Source organism: Myodes glareolus, chromosome 7, assembly GCF_982192425.1.
Source record: "Myodes glareolus chromosome 7, mMyoGla1.1, whole genome shotgun sequence".
Classification (NCBI taxonomy): Eukaryota; Metazoa; Chordata; class Mammalia; order Rodentia; family Cricetidae; genus Myodes; species Myodes glareolus.
This window is the reverse complement of record NC_142032.1, coordinates 62,777,482-62,797,604: the sequence shown is the minus strand read 5'-3', so window position 1 is coordinate 62,797,604 and position 20,123 is coordinate 62,777,482. Positions and strand designations below refer to the sequence as shown.

At 48.4% G+C, this 20,123-nt stretch overlaps 1 protein-coding gene across 1 annotated transcript in view; it reads right to left on the bottom strand.

The window, feature by feature from the left end:
• Positions 1-337: 337 nt before the first annotated feature.
• Deaf1 (DEAF1 transcription factor) overlaps positions 338-20,123 on the bottom strand; it is a 28,123-nt gene continuing 8,337 nt past the window's right edge. Inside the window, exons 7-12 of the mRNA XM_085693338.2 lie at positions 17,630-17,756; positions 17,139-17,267; positions 16,394-16,522; positions 11,622-11,869; positions 3,832-3,921; positions 338-781 (exon numbers count right to left, since the gene is read on the bottom strand). Of these exons, the coding sequence (XP_085549464.1) occupies positions 677-781; positions 3,832-3,921; positions 11,622-11,869; positions 16,394-16,522; positions 17,139-17,267; positions 17,630-17,756 (828 nt within the window). The 3' untranslated portion in view covers positions 338-676. The remainder of the gene's footprint in view (positions 782-3,831; positions 3,922-11,621; positions 11,870-16,393; positions 16,523-17,138; positions 17,268-17,629; positions 17,757-20,123) is intronic.

Sequence of the window (20,123 nt, the reverse complement as noted above, 5' to 3'; positions counted from 1 at the left end):
GGGCTTTCACACAGTGCCACTTCTTGGAGGTAGACACCCTGAATGCCCCCTGCAGGCTGTCCTGTGGTCAGCAGTGACTGTCTGAGGAGCTCTTGGACGCAGATGACTTTGCCAAGCACTTGTCTTTTTCCTGCTGTCACTGTACAAACTGAGCTATGCTGTGTAGCTTCGGCCTGCTCTGTATGGCCTGGGTGGCTGGTTGGAGCTGAGAGCTCCTTGGCCACGATGGTAGACCAACGAGAGGACGGTGGCAGGTCTATATCCCCACAGCAGTACATAGGACACAACAGAAACCCTTTGGCCATCTGAATACAAAGTGAGCTTTGTAACAGCGCCATCCAGGTGGGGGATGGGAGCTTTATTTACAACCTTATTAACAGATACGACAGATATGTACATGTGGCATAGGGCACCCCCAAGGGGAATGGTACACTCATGATCCAGGGATAAAAGAGCACCGTGATAGGTCAAGGGCCCTGGGCTGTGGCAGAGTGCCCCATTCTGAAAGTCACCAGCATTCCTTGGTCTCTGGCAGGAGTTCGTTTCCAAGGGCACAGTCTGTTTGTTAATAACTTGTCCGGCAAGTTTCCCATGGCCCCACTTCTCAGCAGCCCCCATAGTCATCAGAGGGCCTTAGCCTGTGATGGCCTCAGAGCAGAGCAGGGAGTGGCCTGGCTCAAACAGCAACTTTTTCTATTACACTTTCTTCAACATGGACTTCATCAGCCTGGACAGTGACAGATGTTGACTGGCCACAGACGTGCTGATGGTCTTTCCAGTCCTGAAAGGAAAGACACCCATGTTAGGAGGAAGGACCACAGGGACCCACTGTGGTCCAGAGCACCACATCACCTGTGATGGGCCCTGGATTTCACCGTGAAGGGGCTGTGAGCTATCAAGGGTGAGGTATCATTCAGATAACAAAAGACATGCACATAGCAAGACTGGAGTAAATTCATGTGTCCAGGTGTTTGTTGTTAGAATTATGAGGCTCTGGCTATCCTGGAACTCACTATGTAGAGCAGGCTAGCCTCAAACTCACATGGACCTTCCTGAATGCTGGAATTAAGGGTGTGGCCACCACACCTGGTGCTGCTAGAATTTAAATGAGAAGTTGGACAGTGGCGCACATCTGTGATCCCAGCACACAGGAGGCTGAAACGTGAGAACAGACAGAGCTTGAGACCAGCCTAGACTAACAATATAAACAAACAAATAAATTTGAATGTGATATAGCATAACTGTGAGGGTGATATTTGTATACATACACAAAAGAGGGCAGGAGAGAGGGGGAGAGAAAGGCCCAGCAGAGTACATCCTGAAGGTGAGGGGTCACCTCAGGAAAGGCCTGCCTTATGTTCATAATAAAAAGCTGCCCCAAGTAATAAAATCCACATAACCGAAGCAGTGTGGGTCAGCAAACTGTATGCACCAGGCCCAGACAACCACCAGACCCTGGCAGCCACCTACACAACTAGACTCTGTCCCCCTTAACTGGTATGAACTGGCATGGTGCCTTGGAGCTGTGGACCCTGGCCAGGTCCCCAGGGAATTCCAGATGCTTTCTTCTGTGAAGTGAACAAATGGGTCATTCATGGGTGAGGAAGCCCAAGGCACACCCCAGCGTCCACTCTAAACAAGCAGCAAGCCTCCATCCAGGCCTTTTAGCAAAATTGCATATATCCAAAACTGATTTTTTTTTCTTTTTTTGGTTTTTGAGACATGGTCTCTCTGTGTAACAACTCTGGCTGTCCTGGATGAGCTTTGTAGACCAGGCTGGCCTTGAACTCATAGAGATCTGCCTGCCTCTGCCTCCCAAATCTGGAGCTAAAGGCGTGTACCACCACTGCCTAGCAAAGGCTGATTCTTGAAATCTCAAATTCTGAATAAGAAAACAACAAAAAACAAACTAACAAATACTAAGTATTCTATCTAAATTTCATTGTTTGAAAAGCCAGAATTGGCCTGGCAGTGGTGGCTCACACCTACCAACACTTGGAAGATACTTGGTGGATCTCTGTGAGTTCAAGGTTAGCCTAGTCTGTAGAGTTACAGGACAGCCAAGGCAACACAAAGAAACCCTGCCTCTAAATAAATAAATAAATAAAATAAAAATGAAAGAAAGAAAGAGAGAGAGAGAGAGAGAGAGAGAGAGAGAAAGAAAGAAAGAAAGAAAAAGGAAAGAAAGAAAGCCAGAATTGAAAATCAGTCTTGACACTAAAAAAATGATTCAGTGGTTAAGAGCACTTGTTACTCTTGCAGAAGACCTGGATTCAATTCCCAGCACCCACATGGTGGCTCACAATTGCGTGTAACTGATGTTCCAGGGAATCTGGCACCCTCTTCTAGCCTCCAAGGATACTATACACGTGGGGTATGTACATAAAGATAAACTCTCACACACATAAAATAAAAACAAATAAATCTTGGGGTTAGAGAGATGCCTAAATGGTTCATTGCTTTTCAAAAGTTAAGCTGTTAGCCTGGGAACTTAAGATTCCTACATCTTCAAAACTTGTACTAAGCAAAAAATAAGCCCCTAAGTCAGTAGGGCACAAAGAACAGAATTCACACGTGGAGAGTGGCGAGGTCAGAATGGTGGCCACAACCACCAGGTACCACATGCTTCACGGCACTTCCTGGGATAACTATGGGCTGATGACTTGGGGAAAGTAAACATGACGACGTTACTAACTGCTCCAACGTGGTCCTGGTAAGAAGTGCCAGGCTTCTTAGCGGTTCTGATGAGGTTCTAAGCGGTCAGCTGACAGTCCACAGGCTGCTAGTGCCCTGTGCTAACTATGGATGCAGCCCAACACAAAACAAACTTATTTAAAACATCATGAAAATTTTTTTGCATCATTCCCACTTTGATAACTTGATTATATAGTTCTTGAGTATGGATTTTTAGCTGACAATATCACGTCATAATATCAAAAAATTAGACATCCAAAAAACCGCCTTTAATGCTAGGAGTGTAGCATGCCCGCTGAAATCTAGGCACTAGAGAAAAGGAGGCAACAGGACCAGGAGTTCAAGGGCATCCTAGGCTACATGAAACCTTGTCTAAGAAGGAAAAGAGGACTGGGGTGCTGGAGGTATGACTCAGCTGTGGAGTGCCTGCCTACTTTAAGGTCATTCTTGACTACACATAGAGTTCTAGCCTGAAATACATGAGACCCTGTCTCAAAGAGAAAAAAGAGCCGGGTGGTGGTGGCACACGCCTTTACTTTCAGCACTCGGGAGACAGAAGCCAGCCTGGTCTACAGAGTGAGTTCCGGGACAGGCTCCAAAGCTACACAGAGAAACCCTGTCTCGAAAAACTAAAAAACCTAAAAAAAACAAAAAACAAAAAAACAAAAACAAAAAAACAAACCCAAAAACAAAACAAAACAACAACAACAACAAAACCCCACAAAACAAAAAAACAAAAACCCTCTTTAATGTTCCCAGAGCCAATGGTTAAATAACATAAACAAAGACACAGTGGACAATGATTCTCACAGTGCGCTGAGGCCTGCTGAGCTAGGACACGGTGAGAGGCCCTGAGAACATGGAGTCCCTACCAGTGAGCAGGTCTAACTACAGGCACACAGATTCTCATGTGCCTTCTCCCCTCACAGACCCAGCTGGAGCCTGCAGAAAGGGGAAGGGATAGTCCCAGACCCAACAAGGTGTATGGGTGGGTGAGGGAGGGTGTTGGGGATTCTGAAGAGACTTTGTCCCTCTGGTCCTTAGGGACTTGGAGTGAGTCCACCTGTCTAGGCCTGGACAGGACAGCAGAGCAGAGGAAGGGCTGAGGCAATGCAGGCATGTAAGCAGGCACACTACCTTGCGCTGGCAGAATGTGGAGCAGTAGTTAACCTTGTGGCATCCGGTACACTCACTCATGGCCTCCCGGCCACAGTTGACACAGGACTGCTGCAAGAAGGACAAACAAGTATCAGCGTCACGGCGGGTACTAGCCTCCACGGCAGCTCCCATGACGAAGAGACAGTAGGCACGCCCTTATGGACCGTGTCCATCCCCGCGTCATTCAGTTGTACAGAGCTGGCCTCGCCCTTTGTCTGAGTTTGCCCTGTGCCAAGCATCAGAACATCAGAGTTTAGGTATCAGAACACGTATCAGTGTCCACTCCAAGGAGATTCCCTTCCAGCCGTGTGGATAGAGAAACCCAATTTGGGGAACGTTCTCATCCCTCGGGCACACTTCCTGACAGCCTGAGGACCCAGCCTGCAAACAGGCAGCGGAGCAAGCATTGGGCACACCACGGTCTCTCTGGGCCTCTCGAGCATATCAACTCTGGTATGGAGTTTGGGTCTTAGGATCCCCAGTGGTGACTAAGGCTTCCTTCCCCCATACTGCTGTTCAGGGTCATGTCACTGAAACAGCACTATCACCCAACACTTCGTGTATTTCTTTTCTTTCTTTCTTTTTTCTTTCTTTCTTTCTTTCTTTCTTTCTTTCTTTCTTTCTTTCTTTCTTTTTTTTGGTTTCTCGAGACAAGGTTTCTCAGTATAGCCTTAGCAGTCCTGGAACCCGCTCTGTAGACCAGGCTGGTCTTGAACAGACAGAGATTTGCATGTCTCTGCCTCCCGAGTGCTGGGATTAAAGATGTGTCACCACTGCCCAGCATTGTGTATTTTTTTTAAAGCTACATTAGTGGAGAACAGTTAATAAACTGAGGTGCTGAACACAACTTTCAGTGACTGACTTTTGTGAAATGCCTGATTTTGTATGGCATTTGGCAACTGCAAGCTGGCTATCAACAAACCCTTTCCAAACCAAAAGCCTGAGACTCGGCTACAGGACTGGGAAGGGTGTCTGTGTGGATTGCTGGGTCACATTGGCTGAAGGGACCCATGCTAGTAGGGCAATGGGCAGCAGCCTGCTGTGACCAACATATACAATATACAGATGTGACTGCTGGGCTCGCAATGCTACTCAGGTCTGCTCGACCGCTGTCTTTGTGGGTATGCTGGAAACACAACAATTACTTGTAGGCTCTTGTTCTGAGTTTCAGCTTTCTTCTGTGCTCTTCACTGTGAGCACCACCTTCCCACCTGCGGAACCTCAGCTACCTCACTCCCTTTAGAACTCATGAACTGGGCAGTGAGTCAGTTCCCTAAGCCTCTAGCACTGAACTGAGTCTCGAGACCGTGCCTCTACTCTGAATGAATAATACTGCAAAAAAGTCCACAGCCATGTAGAGTTGGAAGACCAGAGTCGGGGAAGGCACCATCGGGGAGGGGTGGGGAGGGGGTCCAGACACGTGGAAGCTAAGGAGGCAGCACTGGCTACAACCAGAGATCTCAAGACATCAGCACGTTCACTCTGCTAGAAATATGTGACCAGACAGATCAGTAGTGTGGGAGATAAACTGGTCGGAAGAGTCTTTGGTTACTCCTGATTCCCGTCCGGGAGAGCCCCAAGCGAACTTGAGCAGTGACCCAGTGTGCAGAAAAAGAGCAGAGAATGGCAGACACCCCAGCCTAGGCTGCAAGGATTGCAACTGAATACAGGGATGTGGTAAGACAGAATGTCTTCTTCCTGCCCTAACATGTGCGGCGATGACCTGCCAGACTCTTCAGAGAACAAGAGAGCAGGCAGGCCTACGCAGCTGCAGCTGGGGAGGACAGCCCTCCCCTCCGTGTGCTGGAGCAACACATGTGCCGACTGTGGAGAGGCAGAAGAAGGGGGCTATGATTGACACGCTCGTGGAGGACAGCCCTCCCCTCCTTGTGCTGGGGTACCATTGTGCCAACTGTGGAGCTGGCAGCTGTGTTCGGAGGCAGGAGAAGGGGCTATGATTGACACGCTCTTGGAGGACAGCCTGGGGTGGTCACAGGGACCCTCTGTACTAATTCTGCAGCTTTTCTGAAAAAAATGGAAGATGACCCCAAGATCAGTCTGTTTTTTCAGAAACAACCTCCCACCATGCCAGCAGAGGTGCAGCGACACCCATCTGTGCTGCCAGAGTGACCCGGAGAAGCCCCTTCTGAGCTCCCTAGAAAGCTATGGAAGCCTCGGAACCAGCGAGTGGCTTTCCATGAATGGGCCTCAGCAGACAATCACCACAGTGATCTTCAGCGAAGAGGCCATAGGACTGCCTCTGGGGCATGTGTCCAAAGAGCAGGCTCAGATATGAGGCTATCTCTAGGGCATTGTGGCCCCAGCACGTGGCTAACAACTGCCAACAGGCAGAGTCCTTGGTCTCTGCCTCAGAAGGAATGGGTACCTAAGCCCTGTGTCTCAGAAGACGTGAAATGCCCATGGCACCGCACCCGGGCCAGCTTCAGGGTCAGCTTACAATGTGGCAAGAATATGGACAGCGAGCAGCTATGCCACCCACTGCTCTAGGCATCCTCAATTCTAAATTACACAAATTATACATCACAGGTAACTGAGCCATTTCTCAGAAAAAAATCCAAACTTATAATAAGATGAAAAGATTACCTATAAAATGTTCACTAACCCTAAACCACTCAAGGAATAATCTCTATAATGTATTTGCCATCAGTTCAGTAAATGACCTTTAAGTCTAACTTGAACTTGGGAGCTGCACATGTTGGGGTGGTTCAATGCCTTGTCCCTAAACACCTAGTTATAGCCAGCCTGGAACTCACTTTACACACCGGGCTTGCCTTGAACAGAAATTTATTCTCGGCTTCTTCTGTAAAGGCTTTCAGCTTTTTATCACATTTACTTTTACACGCGTGTTTGGGCACACGTGACATGGTACACGTGTGGAGGTCAGAGGAGCTGGCGTTCTCTCCACCATGGGGGTCCTAGGAGCCACACACAGGTCTCAGACCTGGAGCCTTTATCTCTTAGTGCTCGTTTCACCTCTCGAGAAATCTATGAATTCAGTAATTAATAATTACAGTCCATTTTCAGTGTGAGCTCCTAGAGACTAGGCCCCTGTCCTCCATAGCTGGCAGCTGTCACATGCTTGTCCCAGCTCTCAGTTCATGCTAGGGTTGAGAAGTCACAGGCAGTCTGCTGTGGGGCTGAGTCCACGGACCAAAAAGAGAGGAATCTTGAGCCTCAGGACATATACTAGATAAGGCTTCATGTCCTGAACTAACAGGGCAAGCAACCAATTTAGGGGGGAACAACACAAGACACTAGAAAGAGTATACCTCCCCGAAGGGCCCAGCTAATGAGAAGTTCAAGGAGCAGAGAGCTGCAACCAGGGACTAGAATAAACACTATTTTGTACCAAATCTGCACGTCAGTCATTTCGCCTTTTGTCTTGGCTGAGTCCTGACTTTGCAAGGCCAAAACTAACAAACTAACTAACTAACTAATTAACTAACTAACTAAATAAATAAAATCTGCTTCACCCTTGTTAATCTCAGTCTCCTGTACTCTTATTTTGAAATGAAGGTTTTTGTTTCTCACATCTTGACTCCAAGGTCTTACAACTGAGTACTAAGTACTCAGATGACAGCCAAGAGAAAATGGAGCCGATTCCCTCCAATGCGAGTCTTCATGTGTTCCTCAGATCTCTGACCAGCCCTTCTGCTTAGATCCTCAGATACATCTGTTCACAATACCCCAGGGCAGGTTCACTCAATCTTCCTGTGGGACAGGGAAGCAAAGAGCCCATGTAGGACAACAAGCCCTCCTCCATCCTAATCCTGCCTCCTTCACCAGCGGTTTATAGACTGTTGATCTAAACCATCTTCAGCATGTCAAGCACTTGAACTGCTTCTGTGGATATGCTTGTTGGTGAAGTTGCAGGAGAAGTGGGTAGAAGATAGACATGTAATTGCTGCCACATCTCATTTTTCTAGTCTACTAAAAGCATATAAGACATACACAGACAGTCCCAGCCCTGGGGAGGCAGATGCAGGGGAACTGCAAGTTCCAGGCAGGGCCTGGGCCACATAGCAACCAAGAAAGAAAGGTGTGTGCGCACTTGTCTAAGAGCCCCACGTCACCAGGTGGTGGTGAAGTGTGAATGAGACGGTGAGGACCAGACTTCATGGTGCTTAGGCCCTAGGCCTAGAGAGAAGTGGGCAAAGATTGCTGGCCAAGATGAACTACAGCCAACACCCACAGCTGTGCGCCGTGGGCTGCTCTGACTATCCGTAGCCCTGGTCAGAAAGCAGCAGTACTGGGGTACTGTCCACAACTGCGTCCCATCTAAGCTCTGCCTGATGGCTGCATCTTCAATGCAGGACACATAGCAAGGCAGTGTAGATGAGGCAAAGATGGGGTGCACTACCTGGAATCTTGGGCTTGTGTATCAATTCTCAGGGTGATTTCCACTGTCAGTGTCTATTTGTCAGAAACATGCCTGCGGGGGCGCCTCTCACGCTGCAGGCAGCATGGTGACTCTGGAGTAGCACTTCCAATTGTCCTCAGAGGACACAGAGGGGACCCTGCACTCCCTCTCTGAGCAGTGCTTCAGAAGTGCAGTATGAAGTACAGTATGGGGCAGGCTAGGGTAGAGGACATTCTTCCTTTCAGACACAGGCAGACAGAATCCCAAAAGCTCCTTTTCCAGCACTGGGGCCTGTCTCTTTAAGGCAGCAGCAGCTCTACTTCTGCAAGCTTGGCCTCCACAGGTTACACAGGATGAGAGGAAAGCAGTGACTGGCACCTGGGCATTGGAAGAATCTGCCAGATCCTGGCCTACACGCATGCCTAAAGCCTGCAGATTGAAAGTAGGACAGCTGTCTGCTGGCTGAAACAGAAAACCAACCAACATACACCAAGTGGGCCAGGCTAGAGACCCTAATAGATCATGGATGATGGGCCAGTGGACATCCATCCTGATCAGACAGAAGCCTAGAGGTTGTTCCTACAGTGGTTGGTCACTGCAGGGCTGGCCATGAAAAGGGAGTCTTGAACAACTCCCTCGGCACCACTGATAAAGCATGTTCCAACGAGTGGGGACTCCATAAGCGAATCAGAGGATAGGCGTGATTATTTCCTAGACAAAGCAACTGAAACAAGAGGAAAACCTCAAATGCACAAGATTCATCCGAAAGCAGGACTGCCAGCAGACACAGACCAAGGGGTTGAGTTAGCAGTATCTAATTAGAGGCAAGAGCAAGCAAAACTACCATGGATTTCTCTCCCCAGCTGCCTACTAGACATCAAACTGAAACCCCCAGTAAGGGCCATGGCTGGCTGAGCTGCCTATGTGGGAGAAAGCCAGGTACTCTATGGTAGCCTGCCTGGCCTGCACTTGCTATGCAGACTCATTCCCTGTTGGGACAAACACGTGTGCCACCACTACACTTAGCTGTCTGTGTAGGTCTCCCCCTGGGCAGGTGCATGTACTAACTGTCTCACACACAGTCCCTGGGAACCGCTCCTTCCTGAGGCCATGAGGCCAACATTCCCAGGCTGCCCCACTGTTGTACAGAAGGTCCTCAGGAGCTCCTTGGAGACTCAGGGGTGAGCAGTGGCATCTCTGGTCAGCGGCCAGGAAGACAATAGTGAGGGCCATGCTCCTGCGCTGGGTCTGAGCCCCTCCTCATCAGGTTGAGCAGAGGGGCCTTCACGGGGGCCACCCCTGTACTTGTACCTCTGAACTGCTCAGCACATAGGCAAAGGCTCTTGGATGCAGTGGTCAATATAAGACCCTGCGGCTACTCAGCCAGTTCGGCTGCTGCTGGACACAGTGCCCTTGACAGGCAAGGGCATGAGCTTTTCTGCCCTGTTTAGTCTCTGCAGATCTAATTAGACACACACATACACAAAATCCTGTAATGATTTGCTTCAGCTAAGCTAAATTTGCTCTCTTCTAAAACTCCAAATAAAACGTCAAAGCTGGCAGCCTTAGAGGCTGGAGAGATGGCTTAGTGGTTAAGAGCACTGACTGCTCTTCAAGAGTCCCTGAGTTCAATTCCCAGCAACCACATGGTGGCTCACAGCCATCTATAATGTAGACCTGGCGTCCCCTTCTGGCATGCAGGCACACATGGAAGGAATGATGTACACATAATAAATAAATAAATCTTAAAAAAAAAAGAAGAAGAAGAAGAAGACGGTGAAGAAGAAAAAAAAAAAAGCTGGCAGCCTTAGGATCCGCCTAAGGGTTAACTCTGTTAGTGCTGCAGTCTCTCCTGAGAGCCCCTCAGCGAGGCTTCTCAGCTTGTCCTAGTCCAAACACCGCAAGTGGAAAGAGTCCTAGCATGGTCTTCCCACTCAGACAGAAGCACTGTTTGCCTTCTGAACTTCTACTTCCTGTCCTGTGATCAAACAGGACTATTTGCAAATAGAATCCCAGCACTTGGGAGGCAGAGGCAGGCAGATCTCTCTGAGTTCAAGGCCAGCCTGGTCCACAGAGTGAGTTCCAGGACAGGCTCAAAAGCGATACAGAGAAATTCTGTCTCATAAAACATAAAGAAAAAGGAAGAAAGGAAGGAAGGAAGGAAGGAAGGAAGGAAGGAAGGAAGGAAGGAAGGAAGGAAGGAAGGAAATACTGATGGCATGAGACTGTTTTCAGAGTAGGGGCTCGGGGAATGCAAGCTCACTTTGATGCCAGTTGCTGTGTTTAGGTGGTAGTGTTTCAGCCAATTTCAAGAAAAATCACACTTCCTACAGTTAAAAAGGAAGCCATCTGAGTTGTTGACCATGAGTCTCCCCCACCCACCTTGTACATTCAAGGATCTGTGTGTAGAGGGGATTTTGAGTCCATGCTTACTGAGTTGCTAACAAGGCCAGTCCTCAAAGGATTTGAGTTCTAGCTTAGAACCCAGCACTTCACAAAAACTCAGAGATCAGCTGCTGGGGCCAGGACATTTACCAAAGCTGTCATCAAGTATGCTGGGCTGGACCAGGAGCAGATGGTGAGGGGGCTCTTTACCTCCTTCTGGTTTGTTCCCACCAGTCATGTGACTCTGACCACAAACCAGCAGTCAAGGTCTGTTCCTGCGTTCCTAGGTTCCACACAAGCCCAGCCACCTGAGCCAAATGATGGCTAATGGGTTCTTTTTGTTAATACATTTTTAAAATGCTATGTGTATGAGAGTTTTAATTTCATGTATATAGCAGGATGGGTATAAAGGGTAGGAAGGTCAGAGGATGCCACTGGGAGCCACTGTAGTGGCTGTCCTCAGAGTGATGTTTGCCAAAGCTCGTGGACCCTGTACTAGGATATAGCACTCTACTGGGGCTGAATTTTGTCCCAATTAAAACAAAAGTCCAAAGCCCACAGAAAATGTTAACAGTCATTTGATTCTGAGAAACTGATGCTAAGGATGCATCGGGCCCGTGGGGTCGAGGAAGCTTCAGAAAACATGGTGGTCACAAGGTCACGCCACCCTCCATGGCTGACAGGAGGCAGGGCACTGCAACAGCAGATGGAAACTGTGCTCAGGCTAAATGAGACATGTCTTACTACATAAAGATAGCCTGAATGTGGAAACATATATGAATAGCATGCATTCAAAAATGGTTGATATATATAAAAATGTTTTCCCTGCTGAATACGCCAATCTTACCCAAAATGTTTTGACAGTGTCTGCCACCTTCGTTTGCATTATTTTCCAGATCTCCCTTCTCAGAACAGTGGGGCAGTGAGTTTTGTGGGCAGCAGAGGAATCATGCTATCCCTGGACCGGGGAGGATGATGGATACAGCGATAGGTCTGAGCTCACCTCTTTTCGCTCTGCATCAACCTGCATTCTCGCCTGCGTCACAGCAGCCTCCCTGCATGAGCTTGCCTGCTTGGCTTGTTCAAACAGCGTCTTCAGCTGCTGGGCTGTGCTGAGCAAGGAGTTGACCATCTCTTCCAGGTACAGCCAGCTCCGCTGTTCTGACATCTCCAGCCCGCTGACCACGGTGGGAGAGACAGCTTTGGTGGGGGTGGAGGGTGGCACAGCCAAGGCAGGCAGGGACGTCAGGACTAGAATGTGGAAGGGGGACAAACCAAAGATTAGTGACTCCCAAGCCCAACACACTCAGGTGTGAGGAGACACACTGGTGGTGAACTGGGGAAGGAAAGGGTGAAAAGGTTCGTGCTCCTTGTTCACGTTCCCACATGTCTAATGTTGGCAGCCAAAAACCTTTCCCAAGGGCTGAGTACTTCCAACATGAGACCTAGAGTAGAAGCTCAGACAAGAGGTAAGTGACAAGCAAGACACCCAGAGACGGGGTAGCCATGAAACATGAAAGGAACCAGCCATAGGACAAGCACACCAAGGACAGGGAATGGAGACCCAACCTGTACCTCAGATGGGAAAACCAAGGCTCACCTGGAAAGCTCTCAAGGCCTGCAGTCAATACGGGGGTTATTAAGAACAGTGGGAGTCAGGATTCTCACAACTGGAGAAGAAAGACACCAACACAGACAGAAGGGACCAGAATACACTGTGACTTTATACTCAGTAGACACTGTGAACTCCCCCTGCAGGAAGGTCTACAATAGATGTGTGTGTGTGTGTAGATGCAAAAGCCTACTGAGTAGACTGGCGTGACACATCCTAACAGCCATGAACACCCAACATGGCAGGGCTTCTGTGGGATGCTGTTTCTACTGCACAAAGCCTCTTCCCAATGCTCACCGTGAACTGGATAAGGCACACAGTCACCACAAAGTCAGCACTCAACAATTTCAGGCCACTATGACTTAGGCCAGATACACCTCACAGCATGCAGAGGGGAATCCCACATCACCACTGGCTTCTGAAATGTGAGGGGAATGCACAACTTGTGATGATGGCTGATAAGATTGCTTGGTGAGTAAGGCCCTTGCACATAAGCACAACGACCTGAGTTCAAATCCCAGGAACTCTGGAAAAGCTAGATGTGATAGTGCATGTCTGCAATCCCAGCATGCCTATGGGGAGATGTGAGGTTAAGGCAGGAGATTCCGCTCTGAAATGCAAGGTAGCCTGGCACAGGCAACGGAGAAACAAGAGACTTTGTGTCAAATAAGGTAGAGGGTGAGGACCGACACCCAAGGCTGGTTTCCGACCTCCAATGCACCAAGGAATCATATGTCCACACTTCCATACAAATATGTGTAAAAACACACATGACAGGTGTGGTGGTGCAGCCTTTAACTCTAGCACTCAAAAGAGGCAAGAGGCAAGTAGATCTCTATGAGTTCAAAGCTAGCAAGTTCTAGACCATGCCAGTCAGAGCTATCCAGACTCTATCTCAAAACAACAACAACAAAAAGGGACATCTCCCAAATAAACACACACACACACACACACACACACACACACACACACACACACACGGGGAAAAAAGAAAGAAAGAAAGAAAAAGAGAGAAATGAAAAAGAAAACTCTCAAGTGTCCGGCTAAGGCCGAGAGTAAGAAAGTACCTTCAGTAAGGGGCAGGTCAACACAGAGGCCACCCATGGGGCTCCTGCTGCCTCCTACAGGGCTCCAAGTCTGAGTGTATGAGCAGAAATCAGAAAAGCAGCAATCATGACCCACAGAGTAAACCAGGAAGCTCTATGTTCAAGCTAGTGTGAAGTGTGATGAGGCATATAGACCTTGTGGACTCAGTCACACGGTGTCAGTCAGGTGTCACGGTTAACCTCGGCAAGAGGAGGACAGGGCTCAGAAGACATAGCAGCCCCTATCCCAGGTCTGCACCATCGCTGACAAAGCCACAACAACGCATGTCCAAGAATCAACATCACAGTACCAGGGTAAGGGATATTCTACATGACTGCTGTTGTTAACCCCCAACAAGATAGGTAAAAGGCCAAAGGCCAAGTGTCAAGGGGACAACGTTCAGAAAGGAAGTCACTGGGGACCACCAGTCACTGACTCATGGGTGGCTAGTAAATGCTTACTTACTTAATTCTTGAGTTTCATATAATCTTTTTTTTTTTTTCCTTTTTGGTTTTTTAAGACAGGGGCTGGGACTAAAGGTATGGGTCACCATGGCCTGGCCATACCCCTCACCCCGTGTGTGTGTGTGTGTGTGTGTGTGTGTGTGTGTGTGTGTGTGTAGGAAACAAAACACTGAAGCATGTTGGGTGAAGTCTGCAACTACTCTTAAATGTTTAGGGGATAGGGGGCTGGAGAGATGGCTCAGAGGTTAAGAGCATTGCCTGCTCTTCCAAAGGTCCTGAGTTCAATTCCCAGCAACCACATGGTGGCTCACAACCATCTGTAATGGGGTCTGGTGCCCTCTTCTGGCCTGCAGGCATACACACAGACAGAATATTGTATACATAATAAAATAAATAAATATTAAAAACAAAAACAAAAAAAAATGTTTAGGGGATAAAGTTTTGCATTTATAACTTCTTTTTAAATATTTGATGTCATTCTCAAATTTTTGCTTTGTTTTGCTTGTTTTTCAAGACAGGGTTTTTCTGTATAGCCTTGGCTGTCCTGGAACTTGCTCCGTGGATCAGACTAACCTCAAATTCATAGAAATCTGCCTGGCTCTGCTCCCCCAAGTGCCAGGATTAAAGGCATGTGCCACCACCACCCAGCCAAAAAATTTATTTTAATGTTATAAAATATCAGTCGTCTACTACAAGCTGAGTGCCAAGATGGAGCAAGCAGTAAAGGACACAGTCCACCCAGGGCAGGACAGGGTCCAGTGTGCAGAGGAGACAAGGGAGGAGGCTGAAACCGGCTAGAAGAAGTGGAGTCAGCATGAGTCTAGTTCAGACAGACTAAAGGGAAGATAATGTGAGCCAGGTACACACCCGATGGCATAATCCTTTAATCCCAGCACTCAGGAGGCAGAGGCAGGTGTACATTCGTGAGTTCAAGGCCAGAGCCTACTAGTGCCAGGACAGCCAGGGCTACACAGAGAAACCCTGTCTTTGGGGGGTAGGGGGAAATAATGAAACAAAAAAGTGAGGGGAAGGAATTTTAGCTTAGTTCTCACGCTAGAGAGCATGACAAATATAAAAAACAAATGCTCATCAGAAGGAGGAAGTTCAGGTAGTATTTTACCCATCGTATGTACTTTTAAAAAGTATACTGACACAGAAATTTACCCAAAATGTGCTACTAAGTGAAAACCCAAGGTCAAGCTGCCCACACAGAGAGGGTCATTTCTGCTCTCAGCTATGAGGACACAGATACTGGCAGTCTCTGTGAAGGTTTGAAAGAAAATGGCCCCTATTAGGTGGTGTGGCTTTGCTGGAGTAGGTATGGTCTTGTTGGAGGAAGTTGGTCACTGTGGTGGCGGGCTTTGAGGTCTCATACATGTTTAAGCCATGGCCAGTAAGACAGCTCACTTCCTATTTCCTTTGGATCAAGATGTGAGGACTCCCAGCTCCAGCATCATGCTGCCTTCACGCTGTCATGCTCTCCACCATGACAATAATGGACTAAACTTCTGAACTGTAAGTGAGCCGCCCCAATTAAATGTTTCCCTTGTAGCCGGCAGTGGTGGCATATGCCTTTACTCCCAGCACTCGGAAGGCAGAGGCAGGTGGATATCTTGTGAGTTTGAGGACAGTCTGGTCTACAGAGAGAGTTCCAGGACAGGCTTCAAAGCTACACAGAGAAAGCCTGTCTCAAAAAGAAAAAAAAAAAAGGGTTTCCCTTGTAAGAGTTGTCGTGGTCATGGTGTCTCTTCACAGCAATAGAAGCCCTAAGACAGTCTCTCACACCACACACTTCTTGGTCCAGTTCCATGGTCTGTCAAGGCAAGGAGATGGTCTGCTCACACACTTCTGCTGGGGTGGACCTGACATTGGTGTAGGAGGCCATTCTGTCTATGTGTTGTTTTCATTGGTTAATAAAGGCACTGCTTTGGGCCTATAGCAGAGCTGTAGGGGAACAGAGCTAGGCGGAGAAAACTAAAGGAATTCTGGGAGGAAGAAGGCAGAGTTGAGAGGACACGATGGATCCACTGCCGGAGATAGACGTGTTGAAACTTTGCTGATAGGCCATGACCTCGTGGTGATGCACAGATTAATAGAAATGGGCTAAATTAAGATGTAAGAGTTAGCCAATAAGAAGCTAGAGCTAATGGGCCAAGCAGTGATTTAATTAATATAGTTTCTGTGTGATTATTTCGGGTATATGCTAGCCGGGCTGCGGGAAGAACAAGCGGTCGGTCCCCTCCTCCAACATGACACTAGCAGCATTAGGTCATTTCAGTCTCTATGGAAGCAGCCTGCTATAAACAAAAGCCTTACACGTAATTGATCAGCACAGTTGGGCCCAAAAAAACTTTCTTTACAAACACCTGGACCTTGCCAGACCTAACCCAGCAAGCATTTCAAGAGTAAAAACAAGCACACCAGCACAAGCCCCATGAAGCAATTCTAAGGCTGGGGCATGGGTCAGAGGTAGAGCACTTGCCTAGCATGTGTGAGACGCTGGGTTCCAACCACAGCACTACAAAGAGTAAAAATCAAAAAAAAAAAAAAATTAAGCAAAACCACAATTCTGAGGAAAACAGCTTGCATACACATGGATTCTTTTATACTCACCAATTTTGGGATGTGATGTTGGCAACGCAGCTTCTGGAAACGGCGCGATCTGGCAGCTGTCCTGATAGCCAGGGTAGTGGGGTTCAGGGTGGCCAACCCTGCAGGGGGGCTGCACACCTGCCTCTTGCACTGTTAGTGAGAGAGGTAGACAGCCTCAGCACCTTACTATTGGCACAGCAGATTAAGTTCCACGTGCCTACAGCTACATACTCAACGCAGAGATACTGGCCCCGGGAGGCGACAGAGTGAGCACTTTGAATTGATACATTGGGATTTGGGTGGTTGATGAAATAAAATTTATCACAAAAGATACTATCATGTACTTTGCTAACATGACTCTTAGAATATTTAAAACTATACATTGTAGCCAGGCGGTGGTGGTACACGCCTTTAATCCCAGCACTTGTGAGGCAGAGGCAGGCGGATCTCTGTGAGTTCGAGGCTAGCCTGGTCTACAAGAGCTAGTCCCAGGACAGGCACCAATAACTACAGAGAAAACCTGTCTCGAAAAACAAACAACAACAACAAAAAAAACCCTACACATTGTTTCTAGTGGCTGGCATCAGCTCAAAGCAACATCAACAAATGCTACCTATCTCTATGCGCTGATCACAGTGCTATTTCTCCAGTACCTACCAGGCTCCCACCAGGATCTAGCCCTGCTCGTGGCCCCTGCTGAGGAGTCAGGTGACAGAGACTACCATAGGTGTTGGGGACATATCAGGCAGATACGGAGACAACTTACCTGTGGCTCCTGCAAAGACATCACCTTGGGCTGGGCTCTCAGAGATGACGGCAGTGGCCTCTACAGTGGACGCTCGGTCAAAGGTTAGTGCTCCAGAGGTAGTGATCTGTCCTGAGGGTGTCACAGTGACTGGAAAAGGAAAACGGCATTTTACTCACGGCCAGGCCAGGCACTGGGCCTAAAGCATGCACTGCTCTTTGCAAAGATGCAGGCTTCAGAGAGGTCCCAGGAGCTAGCCAAAGCAGACACAGTGACATACCCCACACATGGTATGACATCAGGAAGCCATGGCCTTGGCACCTAGGGGACAGAGCCAAACATGGCAGGACTCAGGCCTCTATTCACATTGCCGGGTCTGAGTGTAAATTAACTTTAAAATACTTTGCAGTTGGAGTCAGACTGTCTCAGAGACAGGAACCCCTCCGCTGAGCCAAGGCAGGAGAGCAGGATCACATCTCAGCAAAGCAGTGCTCTGCTGTGCTGGCACTCACAGGTGGTGGCTGCCGTGGCCGGGAGCAGCGTGATGTTCTTGGGGGAATCCTTCTTAACTGGAGTGGTGGGCAGCTCATTCTCTTTCTTGCGTCTTTTGTAAGGGACGAAGAGCCTGACTGGGCCACTCTAGGGAGAAAAGTAAAGCTGACAGTACTCGAGGGTGACAGTGTCTGCTTCCCACGCCTTATCAGACTAGTGAGCCTATTAGCACTGCAGAGAGTAGACGCCCTCCAGAGCCCTCCAAACGGCAGAGACGTTTTCAGAAGAACCCTATGAACAGCACTGCTGCCAAGAAGAACACAACCTCAACATCTGGAACTCGGATTCTTAGAAGAAAGGAAGTGGAATCAAGTAAAGGAGAACAAGGGAAACCACAGCCTGAAATAAAAATCCTCACTCAGAGCCATCTGCAGACACATCAGAGAAGCACTGGGGGGTTAGCACAGCACAGGCCTACAATCTCAGCAACCAAGAGGCAGAGGGAAGGTGACGGCCACGAGTTCAAGTCCAGCCTGGGTTACAGCGGGAGACCTTATGACCCAAAAAGCTCAGGGCCAGGAGTCGTGGCACATGCCATTAATCCCAGCACTCAGGAGGCAGAGGCAGGTAGATCTGTGAGCTCAAGGCCAGCCTTATCTATATAGTGAGTTCCATGACATCCAGAGTCTCACAGTGAGACCATGCCCCCCAAATAAATAAATAAACAAATAAATAAAAAATAAATGCTGGGCAGTGGTGGCACATGTCTTAATCCCAGTACTTGGGAAGCAGAAGCAGGCAGATCTCTATGAGCTCAAGGCAAGCCTACAACAACAAGGTCTACAGAGAGTTCCATGACAGCCAATGCTACACAGAGAAGCCCTGACTCAAAAACCCAAAAATAAAATAAAATAAAAATAAACGAGAAGCTCAGCAATGGATGACAGAACTTACCACCAAACCTACCAAAACTGAAAATCCGAGTTTAATCCCTGATCCCTCTCACATCAAACATTAACCTAGAAAATTCCCTACAGACATGCCCACAAGATAATCTGACCAAGGTAATTCCTCAAATGAGATTCACTCTTCTAGGTTTGTTAACAAAAATTACCCTACACCTGGTGAACGCTGCCATCACAGGTATGTGCAATTTATCTTACTGGTTTTTCGAGACAGGATTTCTCTGTGAAACAGTACTGGCTGCCCCAGAACTTGCTTTGTAGACCAGGCTGGCCCCAAACTCACAGAGATCCACCTGCCTCTCCCTCCCAAGTCTGGGATTAAAGGCATGTGCCACCACCACCTGGATGTGTGTGTAATTTATACTGTGTAAGGGACTGAATCCAGAGGCTTTGTGTGTGCGGGGCGAATGCTCTACTAACTGAGCTACAGCCCAGCCCCTCCCTCCTTCTTTGTGTGGCTCTCTGACTTCTGCACCTGCACCTCTCCTGGCTCCAGCTGCTGTTTGCTGTTGTGCTGTGTGGTCTGTCTCTTGCTCATCTCCAGGTCTTTGTTTAGTTGAGAACCAGACCTTCCAGGCGACACACTGTGGCAGCAAAAGGTACTGACACCCACCATCCCTGGCCTTTCTGTTCTCCTGTTTGTGGGAGACCATGTTGTCTGGCTGGTGTCTCCTGTGGGATGTAGTGGTCTCTGAGAGCCCAGCCTGAGTGTGCAGTTGCCTCAGATAAAAGTAGGCCTCTGGCTGGTTCTGTTGGCTTCTCTGCTAAGCTGGTGCCTACTGGTAGAGCTACAGTGGGGCTCCAGAGTATGTAAATTGCCATTCATTATCTGAGCAGGTTAATCTACAGCTCTTTGAAGGCAAACCTCTGCAGCCTGCTTTTAATAGGAGCAGGCTTTTCTTGGCTGCCGATTTTCTTGATTCTCTCTGGCTGAGGCAAGGCGGCATCTGCTCTGAAGTAGCTATTAGTCTTCCCACTGTTCCTGGAATATTCTTGGTCTTGGACATCCCTATAGTCTCTAAAACAGTCAGTTCTTTAGAGGAATCGTAGTTCACTCTATCAGAATAGCAGCCCTGCTCTGTGAACAGGGGTTAAGGCAGGACCCATCACAGCTTGGAAACTAGGCCTAGAAAGAAGCTCAGCTGAAGATACCAAGCAACAGGCTCAGCCAGACTGATACAGAAGGGCTGAGGTAAGGGGTTTCACCCTAGCACTGGTTGGGAAGGCACTGTAACATAACCCACAGCAGTTAGGTGAGCGAGGCTATAGCCTAATCCTTCAATGACGTAACCTGTCCCTGGATAGGGAGCTCAGAGAAGGAGCAATCTCGAGGGGAGCCTTTTTCATCCTGAGCTGAGGAGGATGCCTGGCCCTGCCTCTTGCAGTTATTCTTTGCTTTGCACTTGGTGCTCATCTAGGTGTTTACTGACCTCCGGGGTCACCAGAGACAATCTCCAGAGATGCCAAGTAGTTGTCGTCCAGTTCACCACTCCCTCCTTTGGGGGACAGACTAGGGAGCATCTCACAGCCCCTAGTGCAGTGGTCCTCA